General features: G+C 41.5%; 1 protein-coding gene across 2 annotated transcripts in view; it reads left to right on the top strand.

Moving 5' to 3' along the window:
• The window catches only part of PRKD2 (protein kinase D2), a 486,838-nt gene that overhangs the window by 323,169 nt on the left and 141,505 nt on the right, over window positions 1-22,164 (top strand). For both annotated transcript variants that reach the window (XM_086938402.1, XM_086938403.1), the window contains exons 3-7: window positions 1,814-1,945; window positions 3,938-4,092; window positions 16,943-17,177; window positions 18,222-18,299; window positions 19,304-19,448. In XM_086938402.1, the coding sequence (XP_086794528.1) occupies window positions 1,814-1,945; window positions 3,938-4,092; window positions 16,943-17,177; window positions 18,222-18,299; window positions 19,304-19,448 (745 nt within the window). The remainder of the gene's footprint in view (window positions 1-1,813; window positions 1,946-3,937; window positions 4,093-16,942; window positions 17,178-18,221; window positions 18,300-19,303; window positions 19,449-22,164) is intronic.

The raw sequence follows: 22,164 nt of genomic DNA on the forward strand, positions 1-22,164 counted from the left end.
AACCACCACAAGTACCATAACCACCACTACAATATTACTATTACTACTCTGTTGTGGATAGTAGTAATAGTGGTAGTTATAATACTGGTGGAAAATTACTATTATAAATTACAATACCTGTTAATTTTTCAAAAGACATTGGTATTTACAATACCAGTAGCTCTAAAACTCGCAGTTGCGAAACCTATTGCAGTGTAGATGCTTGTTTGCCGAAATGAAGAATTTTTGACAGACATTTGTGATATGGGTTTATTTTTTACTGTCCCTGTAAATTTCGTTGCTAGGTTTGTGGTTTTATCAAACAAAACAAAAAAGTGATTAATTGAGAGTACAATGAATACTTCCCCAGAGTAGCCACAACTCTGAGAACTCGGCCAGAATATATTGTCTTTTTTTGTTTATAAAAAGCCTACATTCTTCATTGTCCCTTAAGGAAGCCTAATATAGTTGAGATTCCAGACCTGTTCTTTCAGGGTGTTATGGTACATGCCACTATGCACCCCGTTGACACTGCTCACGACTCTACTGAGGCTGTGTATACCTCCTTCTAGGAGCAGTCGCTTAGCTAGGGTCCTGCAGGTTCATCACCTCCTTTGTGTTTACCGAAGATGTGTCCCAGACACTACTTCTGCTTCGCTCTTTTCCCACATTTAAATACGTTTTAATAACCCGCAGTAAAAAGGTAGCAGAAAAGCACTGATGATGATTGTAAAAATGCTTTATTAATCATACAGAAAACTTTATTGGAAGAAATGTGCACAGTGACATAACAGGTTATTTCCCAGTAAAAATATTTAGCAAGTACACTACAACGTCTCAACATTGCCTTCTACAAAACGTCAAAGGCACATTAAGGAGAATTTACTGCTTTTATGAGGAATTTGGACAAAGGTGCAATGGTGAGTTGGATAAAAGGTGGGGGGGAACAGGCTATTCGGGGTTTAGAGAACGTGTTACTAGATGTTTTTGTAGATCTAAAAGAAGTGCCACCACATAGCAGGAATTTGTCTGTTGTTGCTAGGCCCAAAGTTCTATTTATTTTGTAATATTATAATTATATATAAAGTTTGAGCAGCTTGAAATAATGAACAATTCCATGGCTGTTGGCGAGGATGAGTCCCATGTTCCTGGCTTTGCAAGTTCTCTGCCATTCATTTTTACTATATACTGTATAGCAACTATGTTACTCTAATCTGATCCCTGATTGGCTTAAGAAAATCCATGTCATCTCGACCTTTCAAGATCATCTGCTAGGAATTCTCACTTCAGGGCAGACTGTCATCTGTAGAGAAGGCACAAAAACATAATGAGAAGATTAATGTTCTGTGGAACAGAAAGAAACACTTCACACACTAGAGTTAACTGCCTGCTCAGAAGGCCTGCACTATATCTTCAACTGCCTTTAACTTGCGGCCTTATTACCTTGGTTAGCCAGTGTGCCCCCTTAGAGGTTTGTATCTCACACCTACACTTAATTTAGCAATACGTCCAAGGTTCTCACTGGGATCCTTTCACTTTTATCCATGTTGGCGTGTAACAAAGAATGAAGCAATGGAGTGAGTCAGAGGGGTGAAATCTCATAATGAATGAAAAGCAGAATGTTGTGATTCTGCTTATGCAGACTGCTGTCTATATGCTAATTGACTGATTCCTATTATCCTTTTGTTTCTCCCTTTTGCTGTCTTTTCTTGTGTTCTCTCCTTTTCCCTGAGTATTCCCTTCATGATAACTGGCTCCCGTTACTTACTCTTCACCATTTTGAAATGTTTTTCTTGCCTCCTGTACACCTACATTTTTATTTTGTTCTTTACAGCTTCAGCCACTTTCGAGGATTTCCAGATTCGCCCACATGCCCTCAATGTCCACTCATATCGAGCACCAGCCTTCTGTGATCACTGCGGAGAGATGCTGTTTGGGTTGGTTAGGCAAGGCTTGAAATGTGATGGTAAGGAGGATATGAGTGTAAAATTGTGAGTGGACAAGATAGCTACAGTCAATGCAGATTTGGACAGAATGGGTCACTGGTACGATGACTCGTCCTGCATGAGAGTAGGACTGAACGACAAGTTCTAGCAAAACAAATATAGAAAGTGGCCATAGATATGTGCATGGAATGCAGAAAGAGCAGAGGATGCCTTCATAATTTTAAGGTGTGGGTAGGTGGAAGGAGTACTAGGGAATTGGACGAGGACCACTCGAAAGAGATCAGGGAGACCTGGATACCAGTGACTTAGTAACCTGATGCTCCAGGGTCAGGGGTTCAGCTGGGGGCGGTGGGGTGTGTGTTAAGATAAGAGCATTCAGACGGAACTGACCGGAGAATTGGGGTAAATCGGCAACATTTTAACTTTTTCAAATAATGCGTCCCTGTGTCACTAAGTTACAAGTATTTGCATTAGTAATGGAAAAAATAAAGATTAAAAAAAAATGTAAAGCAGATTACAAGTGCATCTAAAACAAAGTAATTGCATCTGCTGATTAAAGGCTCAGTCACCCCAGTGCGTACTGAACACAACAAAATGCAGTTTAGGGAAGCGCTCAAAGATATGACATTTGACAAGTGAAACTCCAAATAATTTAGAAAACAGATTTAACTCTGAGATCACTTGGAGAACATGAAAACTCAACTTTAAGAGTCTCTGACAAACAAATCCTAGGAGATGTTGCTAATTATAAAATAAACAAAATGCAGGAAAATCTCAAATGACTTGGCTGCCCAGTTTGCTGATGCAGACCTGATATGTATCCTTGCTGCCCAAGTGACTCAGTGCCTTTCCTAAATACTAACTGGTAGCTCAGGAACTTGGCTAACTCATTCATAAATGCATTTTTAGCTACCCCAGACTATAGCAAATGGCTGATTAAAAACCAGAAAGTTTAGTAACTACACATTTTATCACAATGATTTGGGCGCCAATAGATTAGGTAGATCTGGTAGCCACAGTTGCACAACAAATTTATCACATGAACCAACTAGGTTCTCCTCCAAGTTAACGTATGCCAAGTTCCACATGTAGGCTTTATATATACAAAATATGGGCTGTCTTGGGAGTCCAGAGATCAGTCTCGGAAGGGATTCTTTGTAGTTCTTTGTAACTTTGCAGTAGTTGATTTCTAGCTGGGTATCATTGATGGGTCACAATAGTTTTTTTTTTTAGTTCAGCAATTTAACAATGCTGGACCATTTCTGGATTCTGTTTCATAAATTGATTCCATCACTTCCAAAAGATCTAAATAAATGTACCATGCATACTATCAAATGCTACCAGCCATTTAGTGGCCATATATCAAATCCTGAGTGATTGGTCAAGTTAAAGATGTGGCTTACGGAGGATTGGCCAGGGTGAGGACTAAGAATAGTTTATAAGTCTGGAAAGGAAGTAAATCGGGAGAGACTGATTAAAAGAACCGCAACTTATATAAAGAGAAACTCACTGGTCCGATGGGGAAGTGATGTTAAGGATTGGGCTGTATTCAAATTTACAAGGATGCTAAGTGAGGTGGAGTTTTACCAGGGAGTATGGGGAGACTGGAAGTCAGCCATAACGGGAAGGGTGATTGTATGTCAGCTTGTGAGAATGAGTGGATATGCCCATGATACAAAGGGAAAGTGGGAATCGGCCAAGTTGAGGCACAAGACTAGCGATTAACCAGAATAGTAAGTAAGAATGGAAATTTGCCAGAACAAGAACTAAGACTGGATATTGGCCATGATAGAAAGAGAAAGTGTGGGTTGCCCAGGATGGGGCGAGCGACTGCATTGTTATATGAGCCTGGGCCTTGGCTGGGGTGATGATGATGAGACAGGATTTTTCTGAGTGTTCAGGGAACATGGGGATTGCTGAGGATGCAGAGTGATACTGTTTTGCTCTTTGCATTAAGAATGCAAGTTGGTTATGCAGGGTTTGATTATAAATTACAAAACGTCAAATTCCAGGATGCGGGCTGAACTACCACAAGCGATGCGCCTTTAGCATCCCCAACAATTGCAGCGGTGCCAGGAAAAGAAGACTTTCTTCGACATCTCTTGTCAACACACAGTCGCTGAGGCTTTCCACCACAGAGTCGCTCCCAATCACAGTAGAAGAGCCAGTAAGTATTATATCCAAATTTTGTTGATCCTACTGTCAGACTAAACATTCAGCCTATTTGTGTGCTGTAGAAAACATTATTCACATGTTCGGAGTCAATATGAGTTTATTGAGCTACCACTGCTCAAAGATAGTCACAAATTCATCATCACAGCATGTACATTAAAAATGCTATGGCCAATGTCAAAGCATGACTGCTTTGAGTAGTTTGCATGCTGTTCCCAATCATACTACTACTTTTGTTTGCTGTGTCACATATTGACATCAGTATTTGAAGGCACAATATTTGATAGTAGTTAGATGCTTAAATGCAGAGTCCAGACAGATTTCGGTACTGCAGGTACACATTTGTAATTCTCGGATTGCCACGTTCGCTTTTATAGTCCGGCTCTTGCAAGTGAACCATTGATTTCTTACTCCGAAAAATGCTTCCACGGAGAAAGTCATCTAGGTGTGTTGTTTCCCCAGACAAATGACATGATCAGTCCCTTTAGCTGCAGTGCTTTACATTCCTCGTTCTTCAACCTCCTGGCGTCAAATTTTACTGTTCTCCCAATCGAAGGCCCACCCAAATCAGGTGAAATTGACCAATAAGACCGTATGGTTCTCAAAAGAGTACAGATCTTTGAAAAAAGTCTGTCCTCCGCTCTAAGGAAAAAGGACATTCCACTAATCCAAGAACTGAGGAGCCTACACAAACTGGTGCAACTCAAGGCCAAGAGGGAATGGGATGAAAGGAGATGGGAAGAGCTTGGGGAATCCATCTTGCACCCAGATGCCATGCTGTTTTGGACACTTGTGTGTAAGCGTAATAATGAGAGGTCTTCACCTCTGGCTAATAACATCCCAGCCATTGAGTGGCAAGAACATTTCGGAGCCCTGTACTCAATCCTTTAATATTTTGACAATGAATCAGTAGTGCACAAACCACTTAAATTATCACATGATCCGAACTAAAACCCCCCTCCAACAACCTTTGCGCCTGAAACCCAATCACCACTGAAGACACCATCCGCCTGATGAACTCCATCCACTCAGGATCGCCAACCGACCCATGTCCCCACCACATTTTCAACAAAGCAGACTCCATTATCGCACCCCATCCTTGAGACGTCATCAACTGCTCCCTCAACTCCGCTACCTTCCCGGAAAGCTGGAAACATGCCGACCTCAGCGCCCTTCTGAAGAAACCCACAGCAGATCCCACTGAACGTAAGAACTACCGCCCCATCTCGCTCCTCCCATTCCCTGCCAAAGTCATTGAGAAAGCCGTCAACAGTCAGCTCGCCGCCTTCCTCGAATCCAACAAATCCCTTGACCCTTCACAGTCCGGCTTCCGAGCCAAACACAGCACCGAGACCGCCCTCATCGCAGCAACTGATGACATCCGAACACTACTGGACAACGAAGAAACAGCTGCCCTCATCCTACTTGACCTCTCCGCAGCCTTCGACACAGTCTGTCATAGCACCCTTCTACAACGCCTCAGTAACGTCGGAATACAAGGAAAAGCATTGGACTGGATCATCTCGTTCCTCGCTGGAAGAACACAGAGAGTCCGCCTCCCACCTTTTAGATCAGAGGCCACCAAAGTCATCTGCGGCGTACCACAAGGATCATCACTCAGTCCCACCCTCTTCAACATATACATGAGTCCCCTTGCATCCATCGCGCGCCAACACAACCTCAACATCATCTCCTACGCTGACGACACCCAGCTGATCCTCTCCCTCACTAAAGACCCAAACACCGCCTAAACCAACCTACACGAAGGGATGAAAGAAGTAGCCGAGTGGATGAAGAACAGCCGTTTAAAACTGAACTCTGACAAAACGGAAGTCCTCATCTTAGGCTCATCCCCCTCCGCCTGGGACGACTCATGGTGGCCACCGGCACTGGGAAACGCACCAATACCTACGGACCACGCACGTAACCTGGGCTTTATCCTGGACTCCTCCCTCTCGATGACCAGACAAGTCAACGCCGTCTCATCATCATGCTTCAACATCCTACGTATGCTCAAAAAAATCTTCTGCTGGATCCCCACCGAATCGAGAAAGACGGTCACCCACGCACTGGTCACAAGCCGACTGGACTACGGAAACACCCTTTACGCCGGAACCACAGCCAAACTACAGAAAAAACTTCAACGCATCCAAAACGCCTCAGCCAGACTCATACTAGACATCCCCCGCCAAGCTCACATTTCCGGCCACCTGAAAGATCTCCACTGGCTTCCTGTCAACAAGAGAATATTGTTCCGTCTCCTCACCCACGCACACAAAGTCCTCTACGACCTAGGACCCGAATGCCTCAACACGCGCCTGTCCTTTTACACCCCAACCCGCCAACTACGATCGTCCAATCAAGCCCTCGCCGCAATTCCACACATCCATAGATCCACCATGGGGGGAAGATCCTTCTCCTACTTAGCGGCCAAGACCTGGAATTCTCTCCCCACCCACCTCCGCCTTACACAGAACCACCTCTCCTTCAGAAAACAACTAAAAACTTGGATATTCGATAAGTAAATACCCCCTACCTCAAGCGCCTTGAGACCCTCTGGGTGAGTAGTGCGCTATATAAATGTTGAACTTGAACATTCTCTTTTCCCTCCAGGCGGGCTTTAGACGGAAAACCGGCACAGTCAATCAGGTCTTTCGTCTCCTTATGATCTATTGAAAGATAGTTTTGCTGGGTAAAGGGCGCTTGTGCATCGCATTTATAGACCTGAAATCTGCCTTTGATCTAGTTCCTGGGGACAATTTTTGGCGGGTGCTCAGGGACATGGGTATGCCGTTGAACATTCTCAGTCTTCTAGTCAGGCTTCATGAAGATAATTTTGCTAGGGTTAGATGGGGCAACCAGGGAGAGGTAACTGACTCCATTAGTGTACAGCATGTGGTCCGCCAATGCTGCGTTCTGACCCCAACCTTATTCTCACTTTACATCAATGGTGTTGTTAAACTCTTATAAGCCACCCCAGCGGACGCCCCCTTCCTGGCCAAGCAGAGAATTGCAACCCTTTTGTTCGCAGACAATACTTTACTCGTCTCAAAGACCCCAATGGGCTTGCAAACACTTTTTAACCAATGCAAGCTCTTTTGCAACAAGAGGGGGTTGGAAATTAATACTTACAAAACCAAGCTCATGCTACTGAATCCCCACAAGTCCTTTAAGGAAAAATTATTTTAGGCTCTACTGCACTAGAGCGAGTGAGCTCCTTTGACTACCTGGGAATTAATTTGGCGGAGGACATGGGCTGGAAGAACCATCTCGATAAGGCTTATCTTTAGTTTTTCCAGGTAACTGGAGCTCTTCGCAAGGAGCACTGTCTTTTTTACACTAAGCCTATGGCACCAGCCCTGAAACTTTATAGTTGCAAGGCCGTGTGCAGTGCTCTTTACAGAGCTGAGCCCTGGGGCATGGAAAGAGCAAGCGATTTGACAACCCAGGAGAATAAGTTTCTCAGAAACCTGACCTCTTTTCCACAAAGCGCCCCCCTTTGCCCACTTCTGCTCGATATGGGCATTAAACCTATTAGTGATCTAGCGAAGCTTCACACTCTGTTCTGACAGCAAATGCTCTCTACCCCGGAGTGGTCATCTTATGCTGCGGCCTTTAAGGAGGTCAGTGCCTTAGACAGTGCGAACAACATAGGATGGATCAACCATGTTAAAAGTATTTAGTCCTGCCTTGGCCTCTCTGGCAATAGCATTACCTGCCCTCCTACCCAGAGCAGATGGCAGATTAAGTTACTATATTGGGATTGGGTTGAGTGTAAAGCATATATAGATGGCACTCGGGGCTGATTGACTGATAAATTCAGAGACGTCAAATCAGCCGCACTCGAAAGCTATTTTGATATCATCAAAGTGCCGGCTGATAGGAAGTTGTATATCCAGTTTCGGCATGGCAGCTTGCCAGTTAATGCTTTTGCAAACTCTTGGGTGGCCCGGATAGCACAGCAGAAGGGGTGTCACTGTTGCCCTTGTCTGCATGAAACTATCAGCCATTTCTTCTTTGTCTGATAGCATACACAAAACCTAGGAGCAAATGGTTGACTCCTGTTTGCAGGCAACTTGGTACCAGAGACTCCAGTGAGCCCCTTCGCATGCTGCAATCTGATCCATCACAACATTTTGTGTGCGCCACTTCCGAAATTCTTAGGCCATTCAAGGGCAATCAGAAGGAGGGCACACAGCCCCTCGGCCTACTTCTGAGAACCGCTGTTGTATTGCCTTGCAGACCTAAGCATTTTCTGGCTACCTATCCTGACGATGTGAATCGCCATTTATTAATTTTGACCTCACTGCCATCTATTTGTTACTGTTTTCTGACTTTACTGTGATGATTTATCTTGCAAATGTCTCCTATAAATGTCTACTGCCAGTGATCGCTTTTTCTCTATAATGCACATGCACTTTAGACAAGAGATTTTGCCTGATTTGCACACTAACCGTTTTGTGGTTGGAAAGCACCTCTGATGTATGATTCACTTGTAAGATACTTTTTAAAATTTCATTGCATGTTATTTTAACCTTTTAGTGACTGTTAATTTTTAATTATATTGTCAATTCTTATCTAATGTCTGCCCTGTCTCCTTATCGACATGGGCGATGCTTTGTACCTGTGTTTCTTCTTTGGTATTTTACCGAAATAAAGCGAGTTTGACTGACTGGCTTCCACGCTAGTCAATGGTGTGCCTTCATTGTAAACACCATGAAATAGAATTTTTGATGTTTGGTGTATACATTCTCTTTCACTAGTTTATAGTAAATTAATGATACAGGATTCACAGAACCCAATTTTGTTTTCAGTGCTACACTTAATGTTCCTTAAGCTCAGTTTGAATGCATTCACCTCTGAGGAGTTTCGCCCAGCTCTCATTGATAACACTCTGTTTCAGTAAAATAAACATTTTGGGTTCACAACCTCCAGTTATTAAGCTCACTCTAGCTTTGGACATTTTGGGTGCCTGCATGTCTTCTTAGCACAGGCCCCAGTAAATTTAGAATCGTAGTGTGAAAGCTGACTGTGCAAACCATCAGTAGTTTTAAAAAAGCTATTGGGAGGTGTCTGGCATTGTTTCACTGGGAAGAAGGCACCAGTGGAGGCAGAAAAGCAGTGGTCCACCCCCAGCGTAGATCCCTTTTGTGCACTTGCAGGACACAGGAAGTTCCAACCTTCAGAAGTCAATGGCATGCCCTCAGTGCACGCCCCATAAGGGCCGGAAGGTCGCTGGAGAAATAGTGTGGGGCCTTTAATCAAAAATAATTTCTAGTAGGTCTTCTTAAGTTTCTTCCAAGTCTTAATTATGATTTTAAATGTGTCTGTTTTCGATCTTACACTTTGGGCAAGTAACCAACTTTCTTACAATTAACAATGATAACATTTTCAGTCCAGTCTCGGGTGGAGTCTCTTGGTCCCAAGCCACACCTACAGACATCTGTCACTCAGTAACTAGTACTTACCTTTTGTTGGTAATTTGGTATTCCCTCTTGGCGGATAGTAACATCCATAAATAATCATGGTGGCTTGGTTGTACAAAGAAAAGGTGGTACCTTCTAAATAAACCTTAAAAAAAAGGGAGGTTCCCCTGTCACGTATACCAGGGAGGGGGACATTCAGTCAAAGGAAATTGGAAGTCCCCCCAAGATTCTCTCAGCGATCCTAGTCTGCTACAATTACTACAGGGACTTCCAATTTGCTTTGACCTTCTAAATAAATGCATGTTACCTGAAAGGCCAGGATAGATGGTAACCTGAGTTGGATGCCTAGGCTGAGGGAGTAAAGGTGTAATCTGTGCAGCGTAGCCTCTATTGTGTTGTTATAGCGTTTGAATCTTAAGATTTAGGGCACACTTGTCCTTCCTAAGGGTGTGAAAAAAAAGTATTCATATAAATGAGATGACACATGATTAAGATTGGTCACACTGTTACTTTTTGTCAGTCAATGGTTTATTCGGTTTTTGTTGTCCTTATAAACTCCTGTCTGGAATTGCTAAGATTGTGGTAAACTTTCTATTTGCAGTCTGACTAGTACCGCACATTGTGTCCAAAGTCTAGTTTGTTCTTTTTTAAATGTGATTCTATACATGCTGATGTTCAGTGGGAGGTGTATTTATTTTCTTAGAAATTGTCCTTCTACAGTTTTGAAAACAGTTTAGCTTTTGTAATTTATTTGTTCTGGTTAAGGTGTATCGATGTAATAGTGTTAGTTTTCTTTGTGTGAATATGTAGCAGTCTGTTTTTATTATCTGAATCCTAGGCAATTAGAATGTTACTGTTTGAGTGGAGTGGTCAGTTGGCAGAGGGCTCGCAACATTGCAGGGGACTCTCCTTGGAACCTCTTAATGGTGCTATGGTCAAGAATAAAGCCAATGTGACCATTGCCTGCTTTGTCATCCAGTCTTCATTACAGAATAATTTTTCTTCAGACTTTCTGGAAAATAATAAAATGTATTGTCTTACATTAGTGTTATGTAAAAGAACGTATACTGTATCCAACCTAAAAACTGTAATTATATGGCATAGTTGTATTCGAAGCTAAATTCTGGAATTAATTGAATTAGATTGATACAAATTCTTTGAGGCAGAAAGGCATTGGATGGCTCCAAACACAACCCACTACTCTCCACCATGGAAGTAGCAGGTTAGCAATTCCACCGTGCTGAACAGCTCTTCCACTGTGGTTTGACCCAAGCCATATTAGGTTTACTTTGCAGAGCCTCTGTGTAAGATTGAGAGATATACTCAGAGTTAAGTTTCCATGAAAAAGGTTTATTGGATTAAACAGGATCCCATCCACGAAGTCAGTCTTCACAGGAGCTCAGATAGGCTTTAACTGCTCAAGCCTTAACTCATAACATAACATACTAGACAAGTACATTCTAAGACACCTAGCAACAGCAGGATGCCACACATCTCCTTTCCTTAAATAAATAATAATAAGAAAACATAAGCAAATATCTATTTAACATAGTTATGTAATTATTGTGGAGAACGAGAAACTCTTGAAGACTTCTGAACTCCAGGTGAATGATTTTGATGTGAAGAATCCCAAGTTGATGATGAAGCATTATGCCGTGAATCATTCTGTTGTGAGGGCGAAGAAGAGTTATTAAAACGATGAACAAAGTCATTTCTAACCACCACCACCACCCTGTTCAAGTTCCAAATGTGATGGTCGGCAGTTTTTATGGCATTTTTTAAAATCTTTATAACTTGAATAGGCTTCAAAAATCCCATAGAATGTTTTTTATTTGAAGGATTCTTAATAACCCAGTCACCAACTTTAACTACGGTTGTTCTCACACATTTTTTTAGATCATGATGTTCTTTCCTGGACTCAATTTTCTTAGATTCACTTGAACTCCACCCACTGTTTTCATTCTCTGTGAATAGATTAGGTAACATGTCATTGACCCAAAATGGAGTAACGAAGGTTTTGGCACATCTACCCCTAAGCAGCTCAAAAGGCGTGCGTTTGGTTATGGCATTGGGTGACAATCTGTATACTTCAATTGTTTTAAAGATTTCTTTACGCCAATCTAAACCTGCCGACTTTGCCATCCCAATGGTTTCTTTAAGGACACAGTTGAACATCTCAACCGTGCCATTGGTTTCTGGGTGGTACAGAGCTGACTTTTTGTGAACAATGCCATGTTTCAGGAGAAATGATTCCATATCTTTGGACACAAATTGAACACCATTGTCCGTGAGAATTGTATTGGGTATTCCTTCTCTAACTACATTTTTTTCTATAAACAAAATTACATGTTTTGTTTCAATTTCTCGATTAATAGCAATTTCAGGCCCCCTTGAAAAGAAATCTACAAGTACAAAAACATACCACTCTGTGCCAGAAGAAAACACAGGACCAAGGATATCAAGACCTACTTCTTTCCAGGGTGAATTAGGACGTTCTCTAATAAGCATCGGCTGAACTTTAGGTTTGGCAAACTTTTCACTTAAAACACATTCAAAACAATCTCTAACCTTCTGTTCAATCTGAATATCCATTCCCGGCCACCAATACGATGACCTCAATCTTTCCTTGGTTTTGGATACATCTAAATGTTCAACGTGTGCCAGAGAAATGAGCTCTTCTCTGATGGAAGAAGTGGGAACTAGTCTCATACCTCTAAGAAGAAAACCATCTCGTTCAGAAAGTTGGTCTTTAACATTTCTCTACATCATCACCACTTTTAGGTTTGTGTCCACCCATTAGGGATATTTTCCAGAACCTTCTTTATGTCTTCATCTCGAAATAAAGCTTCCTTCCACCTTTCTTTATCCACAAAACATTCCTCTATAGCACAGACCATTTCCTCATCCTCATCATGTTCGTCTTCTTGAAAATCATCATTCTTTGGGACAAGTCGGACAAAGAATCAGACACTTTAGTTTCCACACCAGGCAAGTATTTTACAATAAAACTATAATCTTACAATGCCACCACCCATTTGGTTATTCTGCCTGATACTGCATCAATTCCCTTGCTTTTCAAAATCTCACACAAAGGCTTGTGATCAGTTCTTATCTCAAATTGACCTCCCCATAAAAAAATTCTTACGTTTTTTAACCGACCAATAGACTGGAAGGGCTTCTCTCTCAACTACAGAGTAGCGTAACTCCGGTCCTCGTAAACTTCTAGATAAAAATAATGACATTTTCTTGATCACCATCCTTTTGTAGAAGAACCACCCCTAAGCCTTTCATGCTAGCATCTGTTATTAAGGTAGATGGTTTTTTAAGGATCAAAACTGCACAATTTGGGTGCAGAATTTAATTTCTCCTTGATCAAGCAGAATTCTCTCTCACACTCCTTGTCCCAAACAAATTCACAACCCTTCTTTAGCAAAGTTCTCATATGTACACATAGAGAGGCGAAGACAATGACCTATTTGCTATAATATTCTGCCATGCCTAAAAAACTCATTAGCTCCTCTTTGTTAGTCGGCGAGCTCATCTTCTGTATAGCAATAATCAAATTAGCCTTTGGGATGATGCCTCCTGCTGAGATAGTGTGGCCTAAGTAATCAATGGAAGTTTTCCTAAACTTACACTTTTCAATTTTTACAGTAAGCCCAGATTCACTGAGTCTAGTTAAAACATCTAAAACTCTCACATCATGTTCATTATTGTCTTTTCCAGAAATAAGTATGTCATCCTGGTAGACTCTGACACCCTCAAGCCCCTTTAAAACCTTTTCTAATGCTCTTTGGAAGGCTGACGCTGCAGATACCAGATACCTAAACGGAAAGTGCCAAAAGGAGTTATAAGCGCAGTCAAATCCTTTGAATTTTCGTCCATCTTGATCTGATGATATGCAGATCGAAAATTGATTGTACTAAACACCTTTGCCCCTTTTAACAACATCAACATGTCTGAAATCTTAGGGAGAGGGTAACTGTCTACAACCACATTCTTATTTAACTCCCTGAGGTCCACACACAAATGAAGCGAGCCATCAGCTTTCTTCGCGGCCACAACCGGAGCAAGCCATTGGGTTGCTTCCACCTACTCAATAACTCCTTCTGTCTTGAGACGTTCGAATTCATTTTTTACCTGATCTCTGACGGCTACTGGAATAGTTCGGACTTTACAACAAATAGGTTTAACATTGTTCAGCATACGTATGTGGTGGATGTAATGTTTGAGACAACCCAATTTCTCTGAAAAAACATTGGGGAATTTCCCTTTGGCCATGTCAGAAATTCCACTATCTGTGGTATCAAGAATCTTAGAAACCGACAATGGAGCAAACTTCTCTTTCAAAATTATGGGAGGAGAAGAATTTGGATCAAGCATGCCACCAAGATCCCTATGGTTAAACCAACTTAGGATACTATCTCCTTTTTGTGAAATATATATCTTTGCATTAGTTAACCTGTTCTTGTATTCTATTAAACCTAGGAAATAAGCAAATAGTTTGATAGGTTCACCTCCGTAAGCAAATGGCCTAATGTCAGGCTTATATATTTTAATTTTCCCACTTAAATTTCTCAAAAAGAAGTCTTTGGAGACTATAGTAATCTTTGCTCCAGAGTCAAAAAGAACTTTTGTGGGTTTTCCATCAACAAATATTTCGTCTATTGGACAACTTTTCTGTTCTTTACTACCTATTGCCTGAACAATGATTTGTCCACAATCAACCTCTTCTGTATCTTCCCATGTTTGATCAGGGTCGTAAAACACTTCATTAACTTTTCTCTTATAAGATTTCCCTTTACAAGCACTAGTAAAATGTCCTTTCCTCTTGCATTTGCTGCAAGTAGCTTTCCAGCCTGGGCACTGCCCGTCATTTGCAAAGTGATCCATCTTACCACAACGAAAAGATTTCACATTTGAAAAATTAAATCTGTTAGAAGTATTGAATTTGTTAGCAGTATTATCACTAGTGACAGGCTTTTTAACATCTTCATGAGACGTATATTCTTTGACTGGTGTTTTGACAATATCCACTGTAGTATTCTCTTTAGCCTCATCATTCTTTTTAATGACTTCTACACATTTTAACGAGTGCTCAATCCTTTTAGCAATGGTCATAACATCATCCAAACCCGGTTCATCTTTCTGCCATAACTCCTCTCTAACATGTTCTATACTGCAACCTAACATGAATTGATCACAAATTCTTTTGTCCAGGAGGAGGCTAACTTTCTGAGAGCAGTCACACAATTCTCAACGCTTTCATCCTTTAATTGCGTTCTATGACGAAAGTGGTATCTTTCTAAAATGGTAGAAACTTTAGGTAAATAATGCTTGTCTAATTTGGCTATACATATCTCATATTCATTCATTCAAATCACGATCTTCAAGGTCAGGAAGATGGTCAAAAACTTCCTGACTTTCCGATCCCAAACAGTGTAACAATAATGCAGTTTTTCTCATCGCACTCAATGAAGATCCACATACCCTGGCATATCTTTCAAAGACTTTATTCCATTTTATATGTGGATCCCTAGGCGAGGATGGAAAAAATGGTGGAGCTGTTACATTTTGCATAATGAGTTAGACGTTCTAAACAAAAGCTAATTCACACAAGGATAAAACCTATTCAATCTGTAAGAGAATTTTACTTTAAATTCATAAATTAAGCTAACAATAGGTTGTGATGAAATACTTCTAATTGACACAAAATTATAAATCTTGTAAAAGACTTGACATTTCAATTCAAACATTAAAGTTGTTTAGTTGAAACAGTGCTTAAAGGTAGAGTGCGTATCACTGTTGTAACACACCATGAGAGTGTGTGTGTCACTGTTGTAACATACAAAGGTCCTTTGCCAAAAGGTAAATGGATGCCTGTTTAACACTTTAATTGAAAATAGTGTGTGTCACTGCTATGACATACCGTGATGAAATAGTGTGTGTGTCACTGTTGAACAACACTACGATGAGCTAGTGTGTGTGTCACTGTTGAATTAGGCAGGAGACACACGCTGTGAACATTACATGCCGAAAAGTGTGTGTGTCACTGTAGCAGACTGTAAGTTTAAAATGAAGAATTAATAAAAAGTACCTGCGTAGCTGTTAACGAAAGTCCTGAGGTGAGTTTTCTTAAAAAAAGACACTTCGCTTCTTCCGTGATGAAATTCCCGATAAAATATGCCCAAAACCTCTGTAAAATATCCGACTCAAAATGGCGGCACGCAAACGTCAGATCCGCGCTGACGTCCCCTTTCAGACGTGCGCTTAGGTCACCTTTCAAGCGTCGCCACCAAGTATGGAAGCCTTCGAGGGACGTCGTGACTTCGCTCAATGGCTGTGACTCGTGCTGAAGTTGTTCCGCATGTCTGCGACTCTGCTCGTGTTGAGGCTTCGCTCTGTGCTTGTGACTCGCACTTGGGTTTCAGTTGAAGAACGCGCCTCACATGCGAAGGTATGGGCTCTATTATTTTTAAAAGTACACAGAAGTAACAGGGTAACCTACTTCAATAATGAGTTCAATTTGCACGGAATAATACAGTGAAAAGTGAGCGAAAAATTTCAAGATCTGGTCAAAATAAGAGTTCACTCAGATATTTTTTCTTAAAAACAAAAAACAAAATATATATATATATATATATATATATATATATATATATATATATATATGTGTGTGTGTGTTATAGGCAAACTATCAAAAGACCTGCAGAATTCACTCACAGATAAGCATAATGCCTGCTCATTGAGAAATCATATAAAAAAAACATTAAAAAAATAAATAGATTCCATGTACAGCCGGATTAATAGAAAAGTATTCTTGTATAGATTGTAAAGTGGGTTTAAAGTCCAAAGTTGAAGTAATCCTCCCGTGTAGAAAATTAAATCCCAGATTTGTATTCCCTGAGGTTATTAAAAAAAATATTTTACAGTACCTTTTCCTGGGAAATTTTCCTTTCTTTTTTTCTTTCACTTGATAAAAGAAAATATTTTGTTGAAGGAAGAGGACGTAATGTTGAGATCCTATTCTCTCATATATCCCATCCTCGTCGCCAAATGCAAGTTTGAGAGATATACTCAGAGTTAAGTTTCCATTAAAAAAGGTTTATTGGAATAAACAGGATCCCATCCACGAAGTCAATCTTCACAGCAGCTCAGACAGGCTCTTAACTGCTCAAGCCTTAACTCATAACTTAACATTCTAGGCAAGTACATTCTAAGGCACCTAGCTACAGCAGGATGCCACACTCTGTAGTTTGAGAATAGCTGGTTCCTCCTATGCACTTAGAACATTCGGGCCTCAAGTAACCTCTGAAATCCTCTGAGCATTTTTGTTGCACTTAGTAGTTGCAGAAAGGGTGTATTAAGAGAGGTGTTGTATTTGTTCTGCACTCATTCTTCCTCCTTTATTTCTCATAGCCTCCTGGTGCTCTACAGACTGGGCGCAGCATGACACTCCTTTCAGACAGCTTCTCCCGGGAGCGACGTACTAACTCCACATACATTGGACGTCCAATCGAACTAGACAAGCTGCTGATGTCAAAGGTCAAAGTACCACACACTTTCGTAATTCACTCCTACACCCGACCAACAGTCTGCCAGTATTGCAAAAAGCTGTTGAAGGGACTCTTCCGACAGGGACTCCAGTGCAAAGGTATGTTGACAGTGTGGACATGCATGGGAGGGTCAGGGTATCAAGGGTATAGGCATCCCTCAGCAGAAGAAAGAGACTGCCACAAAAAAAGGGGACTGGTTTATTGCTGAAAGGGTAGCGCCCAAGTGTAGAACTGTGAGCCATAATTCACTCTCACAGCAGATGGCACCTACATTTTGCCAGGCCAATGCGAGGTAGATCTGTTTGACTCAGACTGAGAGAAGGAATTTCGTGATGCAGCAGGTGGAATAGCTATGGCAGAGGAGGACATATGCCACCATGTGGCAGGGTTGTACTGTACATAATGGTCAGCATGTTCTAGAAGTCTCTGAAACCGCTAATTAGATTGCAAATGTTAAGGCTTAAAGCAAACTTTAGTAAGTCATGGCAGATTTAAATGTATTCGCTACTCTGTGCAAGATGGCCCTTTTTTCTGGTTAGTCCAGCTCCTCATACTGATCACAACCCACAAAGTTCTCTGAAACTCGGCATTAGCTTGAAACATCAGAAGCAGACTGGATGGTAATGCAAGACCACTAAAATTCAATATGTTTACCGCATTTTTCTGATTCTAAATTTCAGAATTATTCTGCATGCCTATTTGTGCACCTATTTGGGCTGCAAGTTCACCCTTCTATGTGGTGCTTCAGCTGTTCCGACAATGACAGAAAATGAGGGATATGTCTACTGAGTTGCTGAGGCTTTCAAGATGTTGGGAATAAACCGCGCCCATTCATGTGTGATGAAAGTTTATGAGAAAGGCTTATGAGGAAGGATCAAAGACAGGAAGCGGACACCTGGTCCCCAGCTGTTCATTCGTGTGGTTCTCTTTAGAGACACGTTTGCAGTTCAGGGTCTCGCTTGCTTAACATCCAGCAAGATCCAGATTGTTAGTTCCAAGCTGTGTAGCTTCATGGATATTGCAAACAGACAGGATATTTATACTAAATAAGCTTTCCAATATTTTACTTCTTTATTTGTGGATTTCTCTCTCTCTCTCTCTTTCCTATTAGTCCTAAAATGTCTTTACTTATTCCTTGGCAGATTGCAAGTTTAACTGTCACAAGAGATGTGCAACTAAAGTCCCCAATGACTGTCTGGGAGAGACCAGTTTCAATGGAGGTAAGTGATACATATTTATTGGGCCATCTGTAAGGCATGAATTGATGAGGTGGCAAGTCTCTCCATGGGGTAAGGTTACAATTCAGGATCCTTCAGGAGGCAGTGGGAGAGAAGTGAGACTTAGCTGAGAAAGACAATGCCCTTTTGATCTTGTGTAACAGAGAAGGAGTTGATTGATTCACATGAATGGGATTGGCAACCTTAAAGGCTTTTCGAGCACCTTTGATAGAGACTGACAATAACCCTAAGGTCATGTTGAAATCACATTTAATACACTAAGGTAACATTCTTTGCAACTCATAAAATGGATGATGGTGGTGACTTTTGAATGAGATAAATTGACAACCCTGGGGTTCCTAGAAAATTATGTGAAGGTGAGATAGTTGGGTATTAATGAGCAACATCACTCAGACCACCACAAAGTAAAACTAGAGCAATGGTTGTTTTTTGGAGTAAATTACATAGTTTGGGTATTATGGACTTCTGAGGTCAATGGAGGAGTGTTGGCTTTCAGTTGAGGTGAGACGCATTCTTGGGGCTGGTTGCAAGTGAAGGTGGAATGATGGCGATTAGTAGATATTCTTGGCAGGGTATGTTCTTAGGAAAGGTGGAAAATGTCTCTCAACTAAAGGGACAACCTTGGAGCCTGATGAGAACAGATATTTAATAGCAGATCTGTGGTACATACTTAGGGAGACACTTCTATCCCGGACTTTGATGTTCTCTCAGGCCTCCTGTGATCCGATGACCGCCTTCGGTGAGTCTTATCACAGTGTGCTGGTCTCCATACTGATCGTTGGGTCTTGCCTGATAAAAAGTACCACCAGTTAGGTGAAGGTGGGGGGGTTGAAATATGACCTGCAGTCACGTGACTCCTGAATGCCCCGATTCATGTTTGTCTTATTGAGTATAAGCACAGGCAAGTTGTTTTGCAGATTATGGTGAGTTAAATTCCGTAATCCATAACATCTGTGTGGATGACAATGATGGCTTGTCTCCTGTAGATGCGCCAATGGATGAAGGCAGTGAGTATGGTGATTCCGACAAGATGGATGACTCAGATGACTCTGGCATTATCCCAGGATCACATGCAGAAAATGAGATCCATGGCCACTCTGAGGATGCTGACGATCTCAGCAAATCTGAGAGGTAAATTTATATGCTAACACAGTATGAACCAGTGGCATTTCTTGTATCACACTTGCATGCTTTTAAGTTTTGATCTGCTCCCATATTGTAGGCTTCTCTATAAGTGACGTACCAATTACTACACACTCCTCTCCTGTAGTGGCAGGTAAGAGTGAAGGAAGCTGGAGTGTCCAGAAAATGCAAAAGCTGGAAGTGCTGTTGAATGAGGGCAGATTTTGTGAAATAAAGCTCTGTTAATGTAATCTTTTTCCCAGGGACTCAGAGGCATATTAGATAACAGTCTAGTTCTGAAATACCAAAGTTCATTAAAGGTTTTAGAGTTGGGAGATTTGCCAACAGTGCTTTGGACAGATCATGACAACTGTTAGATTTGCCAGGAGGTCATTCCATATCTTCTAAAGAATGAGGTGGTGGACCAAGAAAGGCTCATAGTATTCAGAGGCTTTGATAACTGGGCTTACTTCTCACTGGGTTGTTCAAGTCGAGCCCAATGATTGCCCTTTTTGGCATTTCCTAGACTGACCCTTACTCTCCTGAAGGAAGTATAACTTCTTGGGTCAAAATCTTAAAACAGGCTAAATTGTGAAGTACACTAAATAATGCCTGGGATAAACTCAAATAAGATACAATGAGGTTTGGAAAACCTGGAAAATAGCCCTGTTCAGTATGACTAGGCACAATAAGTGTTTTCCCCCTGGAATTGGTCAAACATTTTAGGCTAGACATCTAAAAATTTGAGTCAAAGGTTAAATACTTCATTTGTGGCTGGAAAACTGATTATTAGAGATTGTTTGTCACTAGGAATGATGTATCAGAAGGTCTTTAGAGAGTGGGAGGTGAAACTGTATATCCTAGAATCTGGAATTGTCTTGCACCCGAAATGCGACCAAATCCCTCTAAATCAGCCTTCAAGACAAGAGTTAACACACTGCTTCTTGAAAAATACATACCACTGCCAGAATCACTAATTACATTTTGTCTAGACCTAATTGGCAATAGTGGTTATAGATCTTAAATCTATTAGTGCACACCACAAAGAAAAGGTGTGTGCAATGAGCAACTGGGGACACGCCTTGCCATAGCAGACCCTCATACTCCAGATACATTTGCCCATATCAGGCCAGCCATTTTCACGGAAGAACTTATACTCTCTGTACTTTTGATAGCATTTTTGGCATGCTCACTGACCTATGTTCTATGTAAAAGCCACCACACAATGACAATTGTGTTGCTTTTTTGTACAGTGCTCTGATGCCCATAGGTCATATTAAACTTTCTTAATAAAACAAATTAAAATATGTCCCAGAACACAAGAAATGCGTTGGCAAAAATGTATCTCCAAGATTGCATCTTCTTTCTGTCATTCCTGCTCCAGGAAGAAATTGTACAGTCAGAGAAGGACCTAAATCTGCTTCTTTTTTCCAGTTCTTCCTATTCTGATTCTGGCCCTTGTGTGCACCGAGATCCCCGTGCTGTTGCCGACTCCGCAGCAGCTAGAGCCCTTTAGAGAGACTATCTTGCAACTCTTCTGGATAAATTAGGTTCCCTCTCTGCGCCTTTATGCTACATGGAGCCTCGGCGGCCCCCAGTCTATCTTCACATGTGGGGCCTTCCCCTGGTGCAGATTGTCCCTGTTGGGCTTCTGCCTCCCAGCTGGCACCAGTTTATGCTTTCGCTTGTGTGCCAGAGGCCTCGTCTGTTCCAGTTGCTCCTTTGTCGTTTTTTCAATGTAGTGGTGTTAACTCTGGAGCATGCACCTGTTTCTAATCTAGAGAACGAATATTGGTCCATGTTAGGCCCTTGTGTTAGGAGATTATCAAGGCACAGCACCCAACTTTGGATGCACCCCAGCACCTCTGAAGACCACAGTACTACTGCAAGCTTTGTTCAGATAAGATTCAGATGTTGTTAAACGCCTTCAAAATGTTCTGCGTTATAATTATTATACGCAGGTAGATAATAAACCCCCTCCTCATTACACGGATGCTGGCCTATTTGTAAGTCTACAGAATGCCAGTGGTCTGTATACTTTCCCTGAGTCAGGGTTGAACTTGCAACGAGGGCCACCTGAGGAGAAGAGTGTTTTTATGTCGTATTAGTCTGCAGAACCGCCGAAGTGCTGAACCTTCGTCTACCGAAAATCTAGACTGGGGCAAATCTATTGATTGAAATCATACATCCTGGACCTGTTACTTGGAGCCCTTGCTGGCTTTTTTGACAGAAACATTGGACTAAGCTGTATTTGTCTCCCCCCAATACGTTTTCCAGTGGCCAGCCATCCTCGGTTCGTCCCAGTTTCCTGGCTTTTTTAAACAACCTACTAGAATGCAGAGAGCTTGGTGGTGAAAGCTTGCACCAGCAAAGTGATTCCCAACAAATTCCCTACTGCAGGACAGAATGAATCAAAGTGCATTGATTCATTTGGGAAAAGTAATTTCCTCTTCCAGTTTCGCTTCAAGGTTTCTAAATGCCATCTGCTTGCTGGGACACTACACCCTTTCTTTCCATTGGTATATGTCTAGCAACATTATGCCTACCATTGCTGATGAATTCTAAAATGCTTTTGCATAGATAAAAAAAGACTGACTAGATAGCAGCTGAGTATGCATTGAAGGCCGTTCTAGACACGAACTTTGCAGTTCGTGCAGTAGGCACTGGAGCAGTGATCAGGCATTACGCCTGGAAGAGCATCACAGGATTTTCTAGGGTTGTGTAA

This window comes from Lissotriton vulgaris, chromosome 9, assembly GCF_964263255.1.
Source record: "Lissotriton vulgaris chromosome 9, aLisVul1.2, whole genome shotgun sequence".
Lineage (NCBI taxonomy): Eukaryota > Metazoa > Chordata > Amphibia > Caudata > Salamandridae > Lissotriton > Lissotriton vulgaris.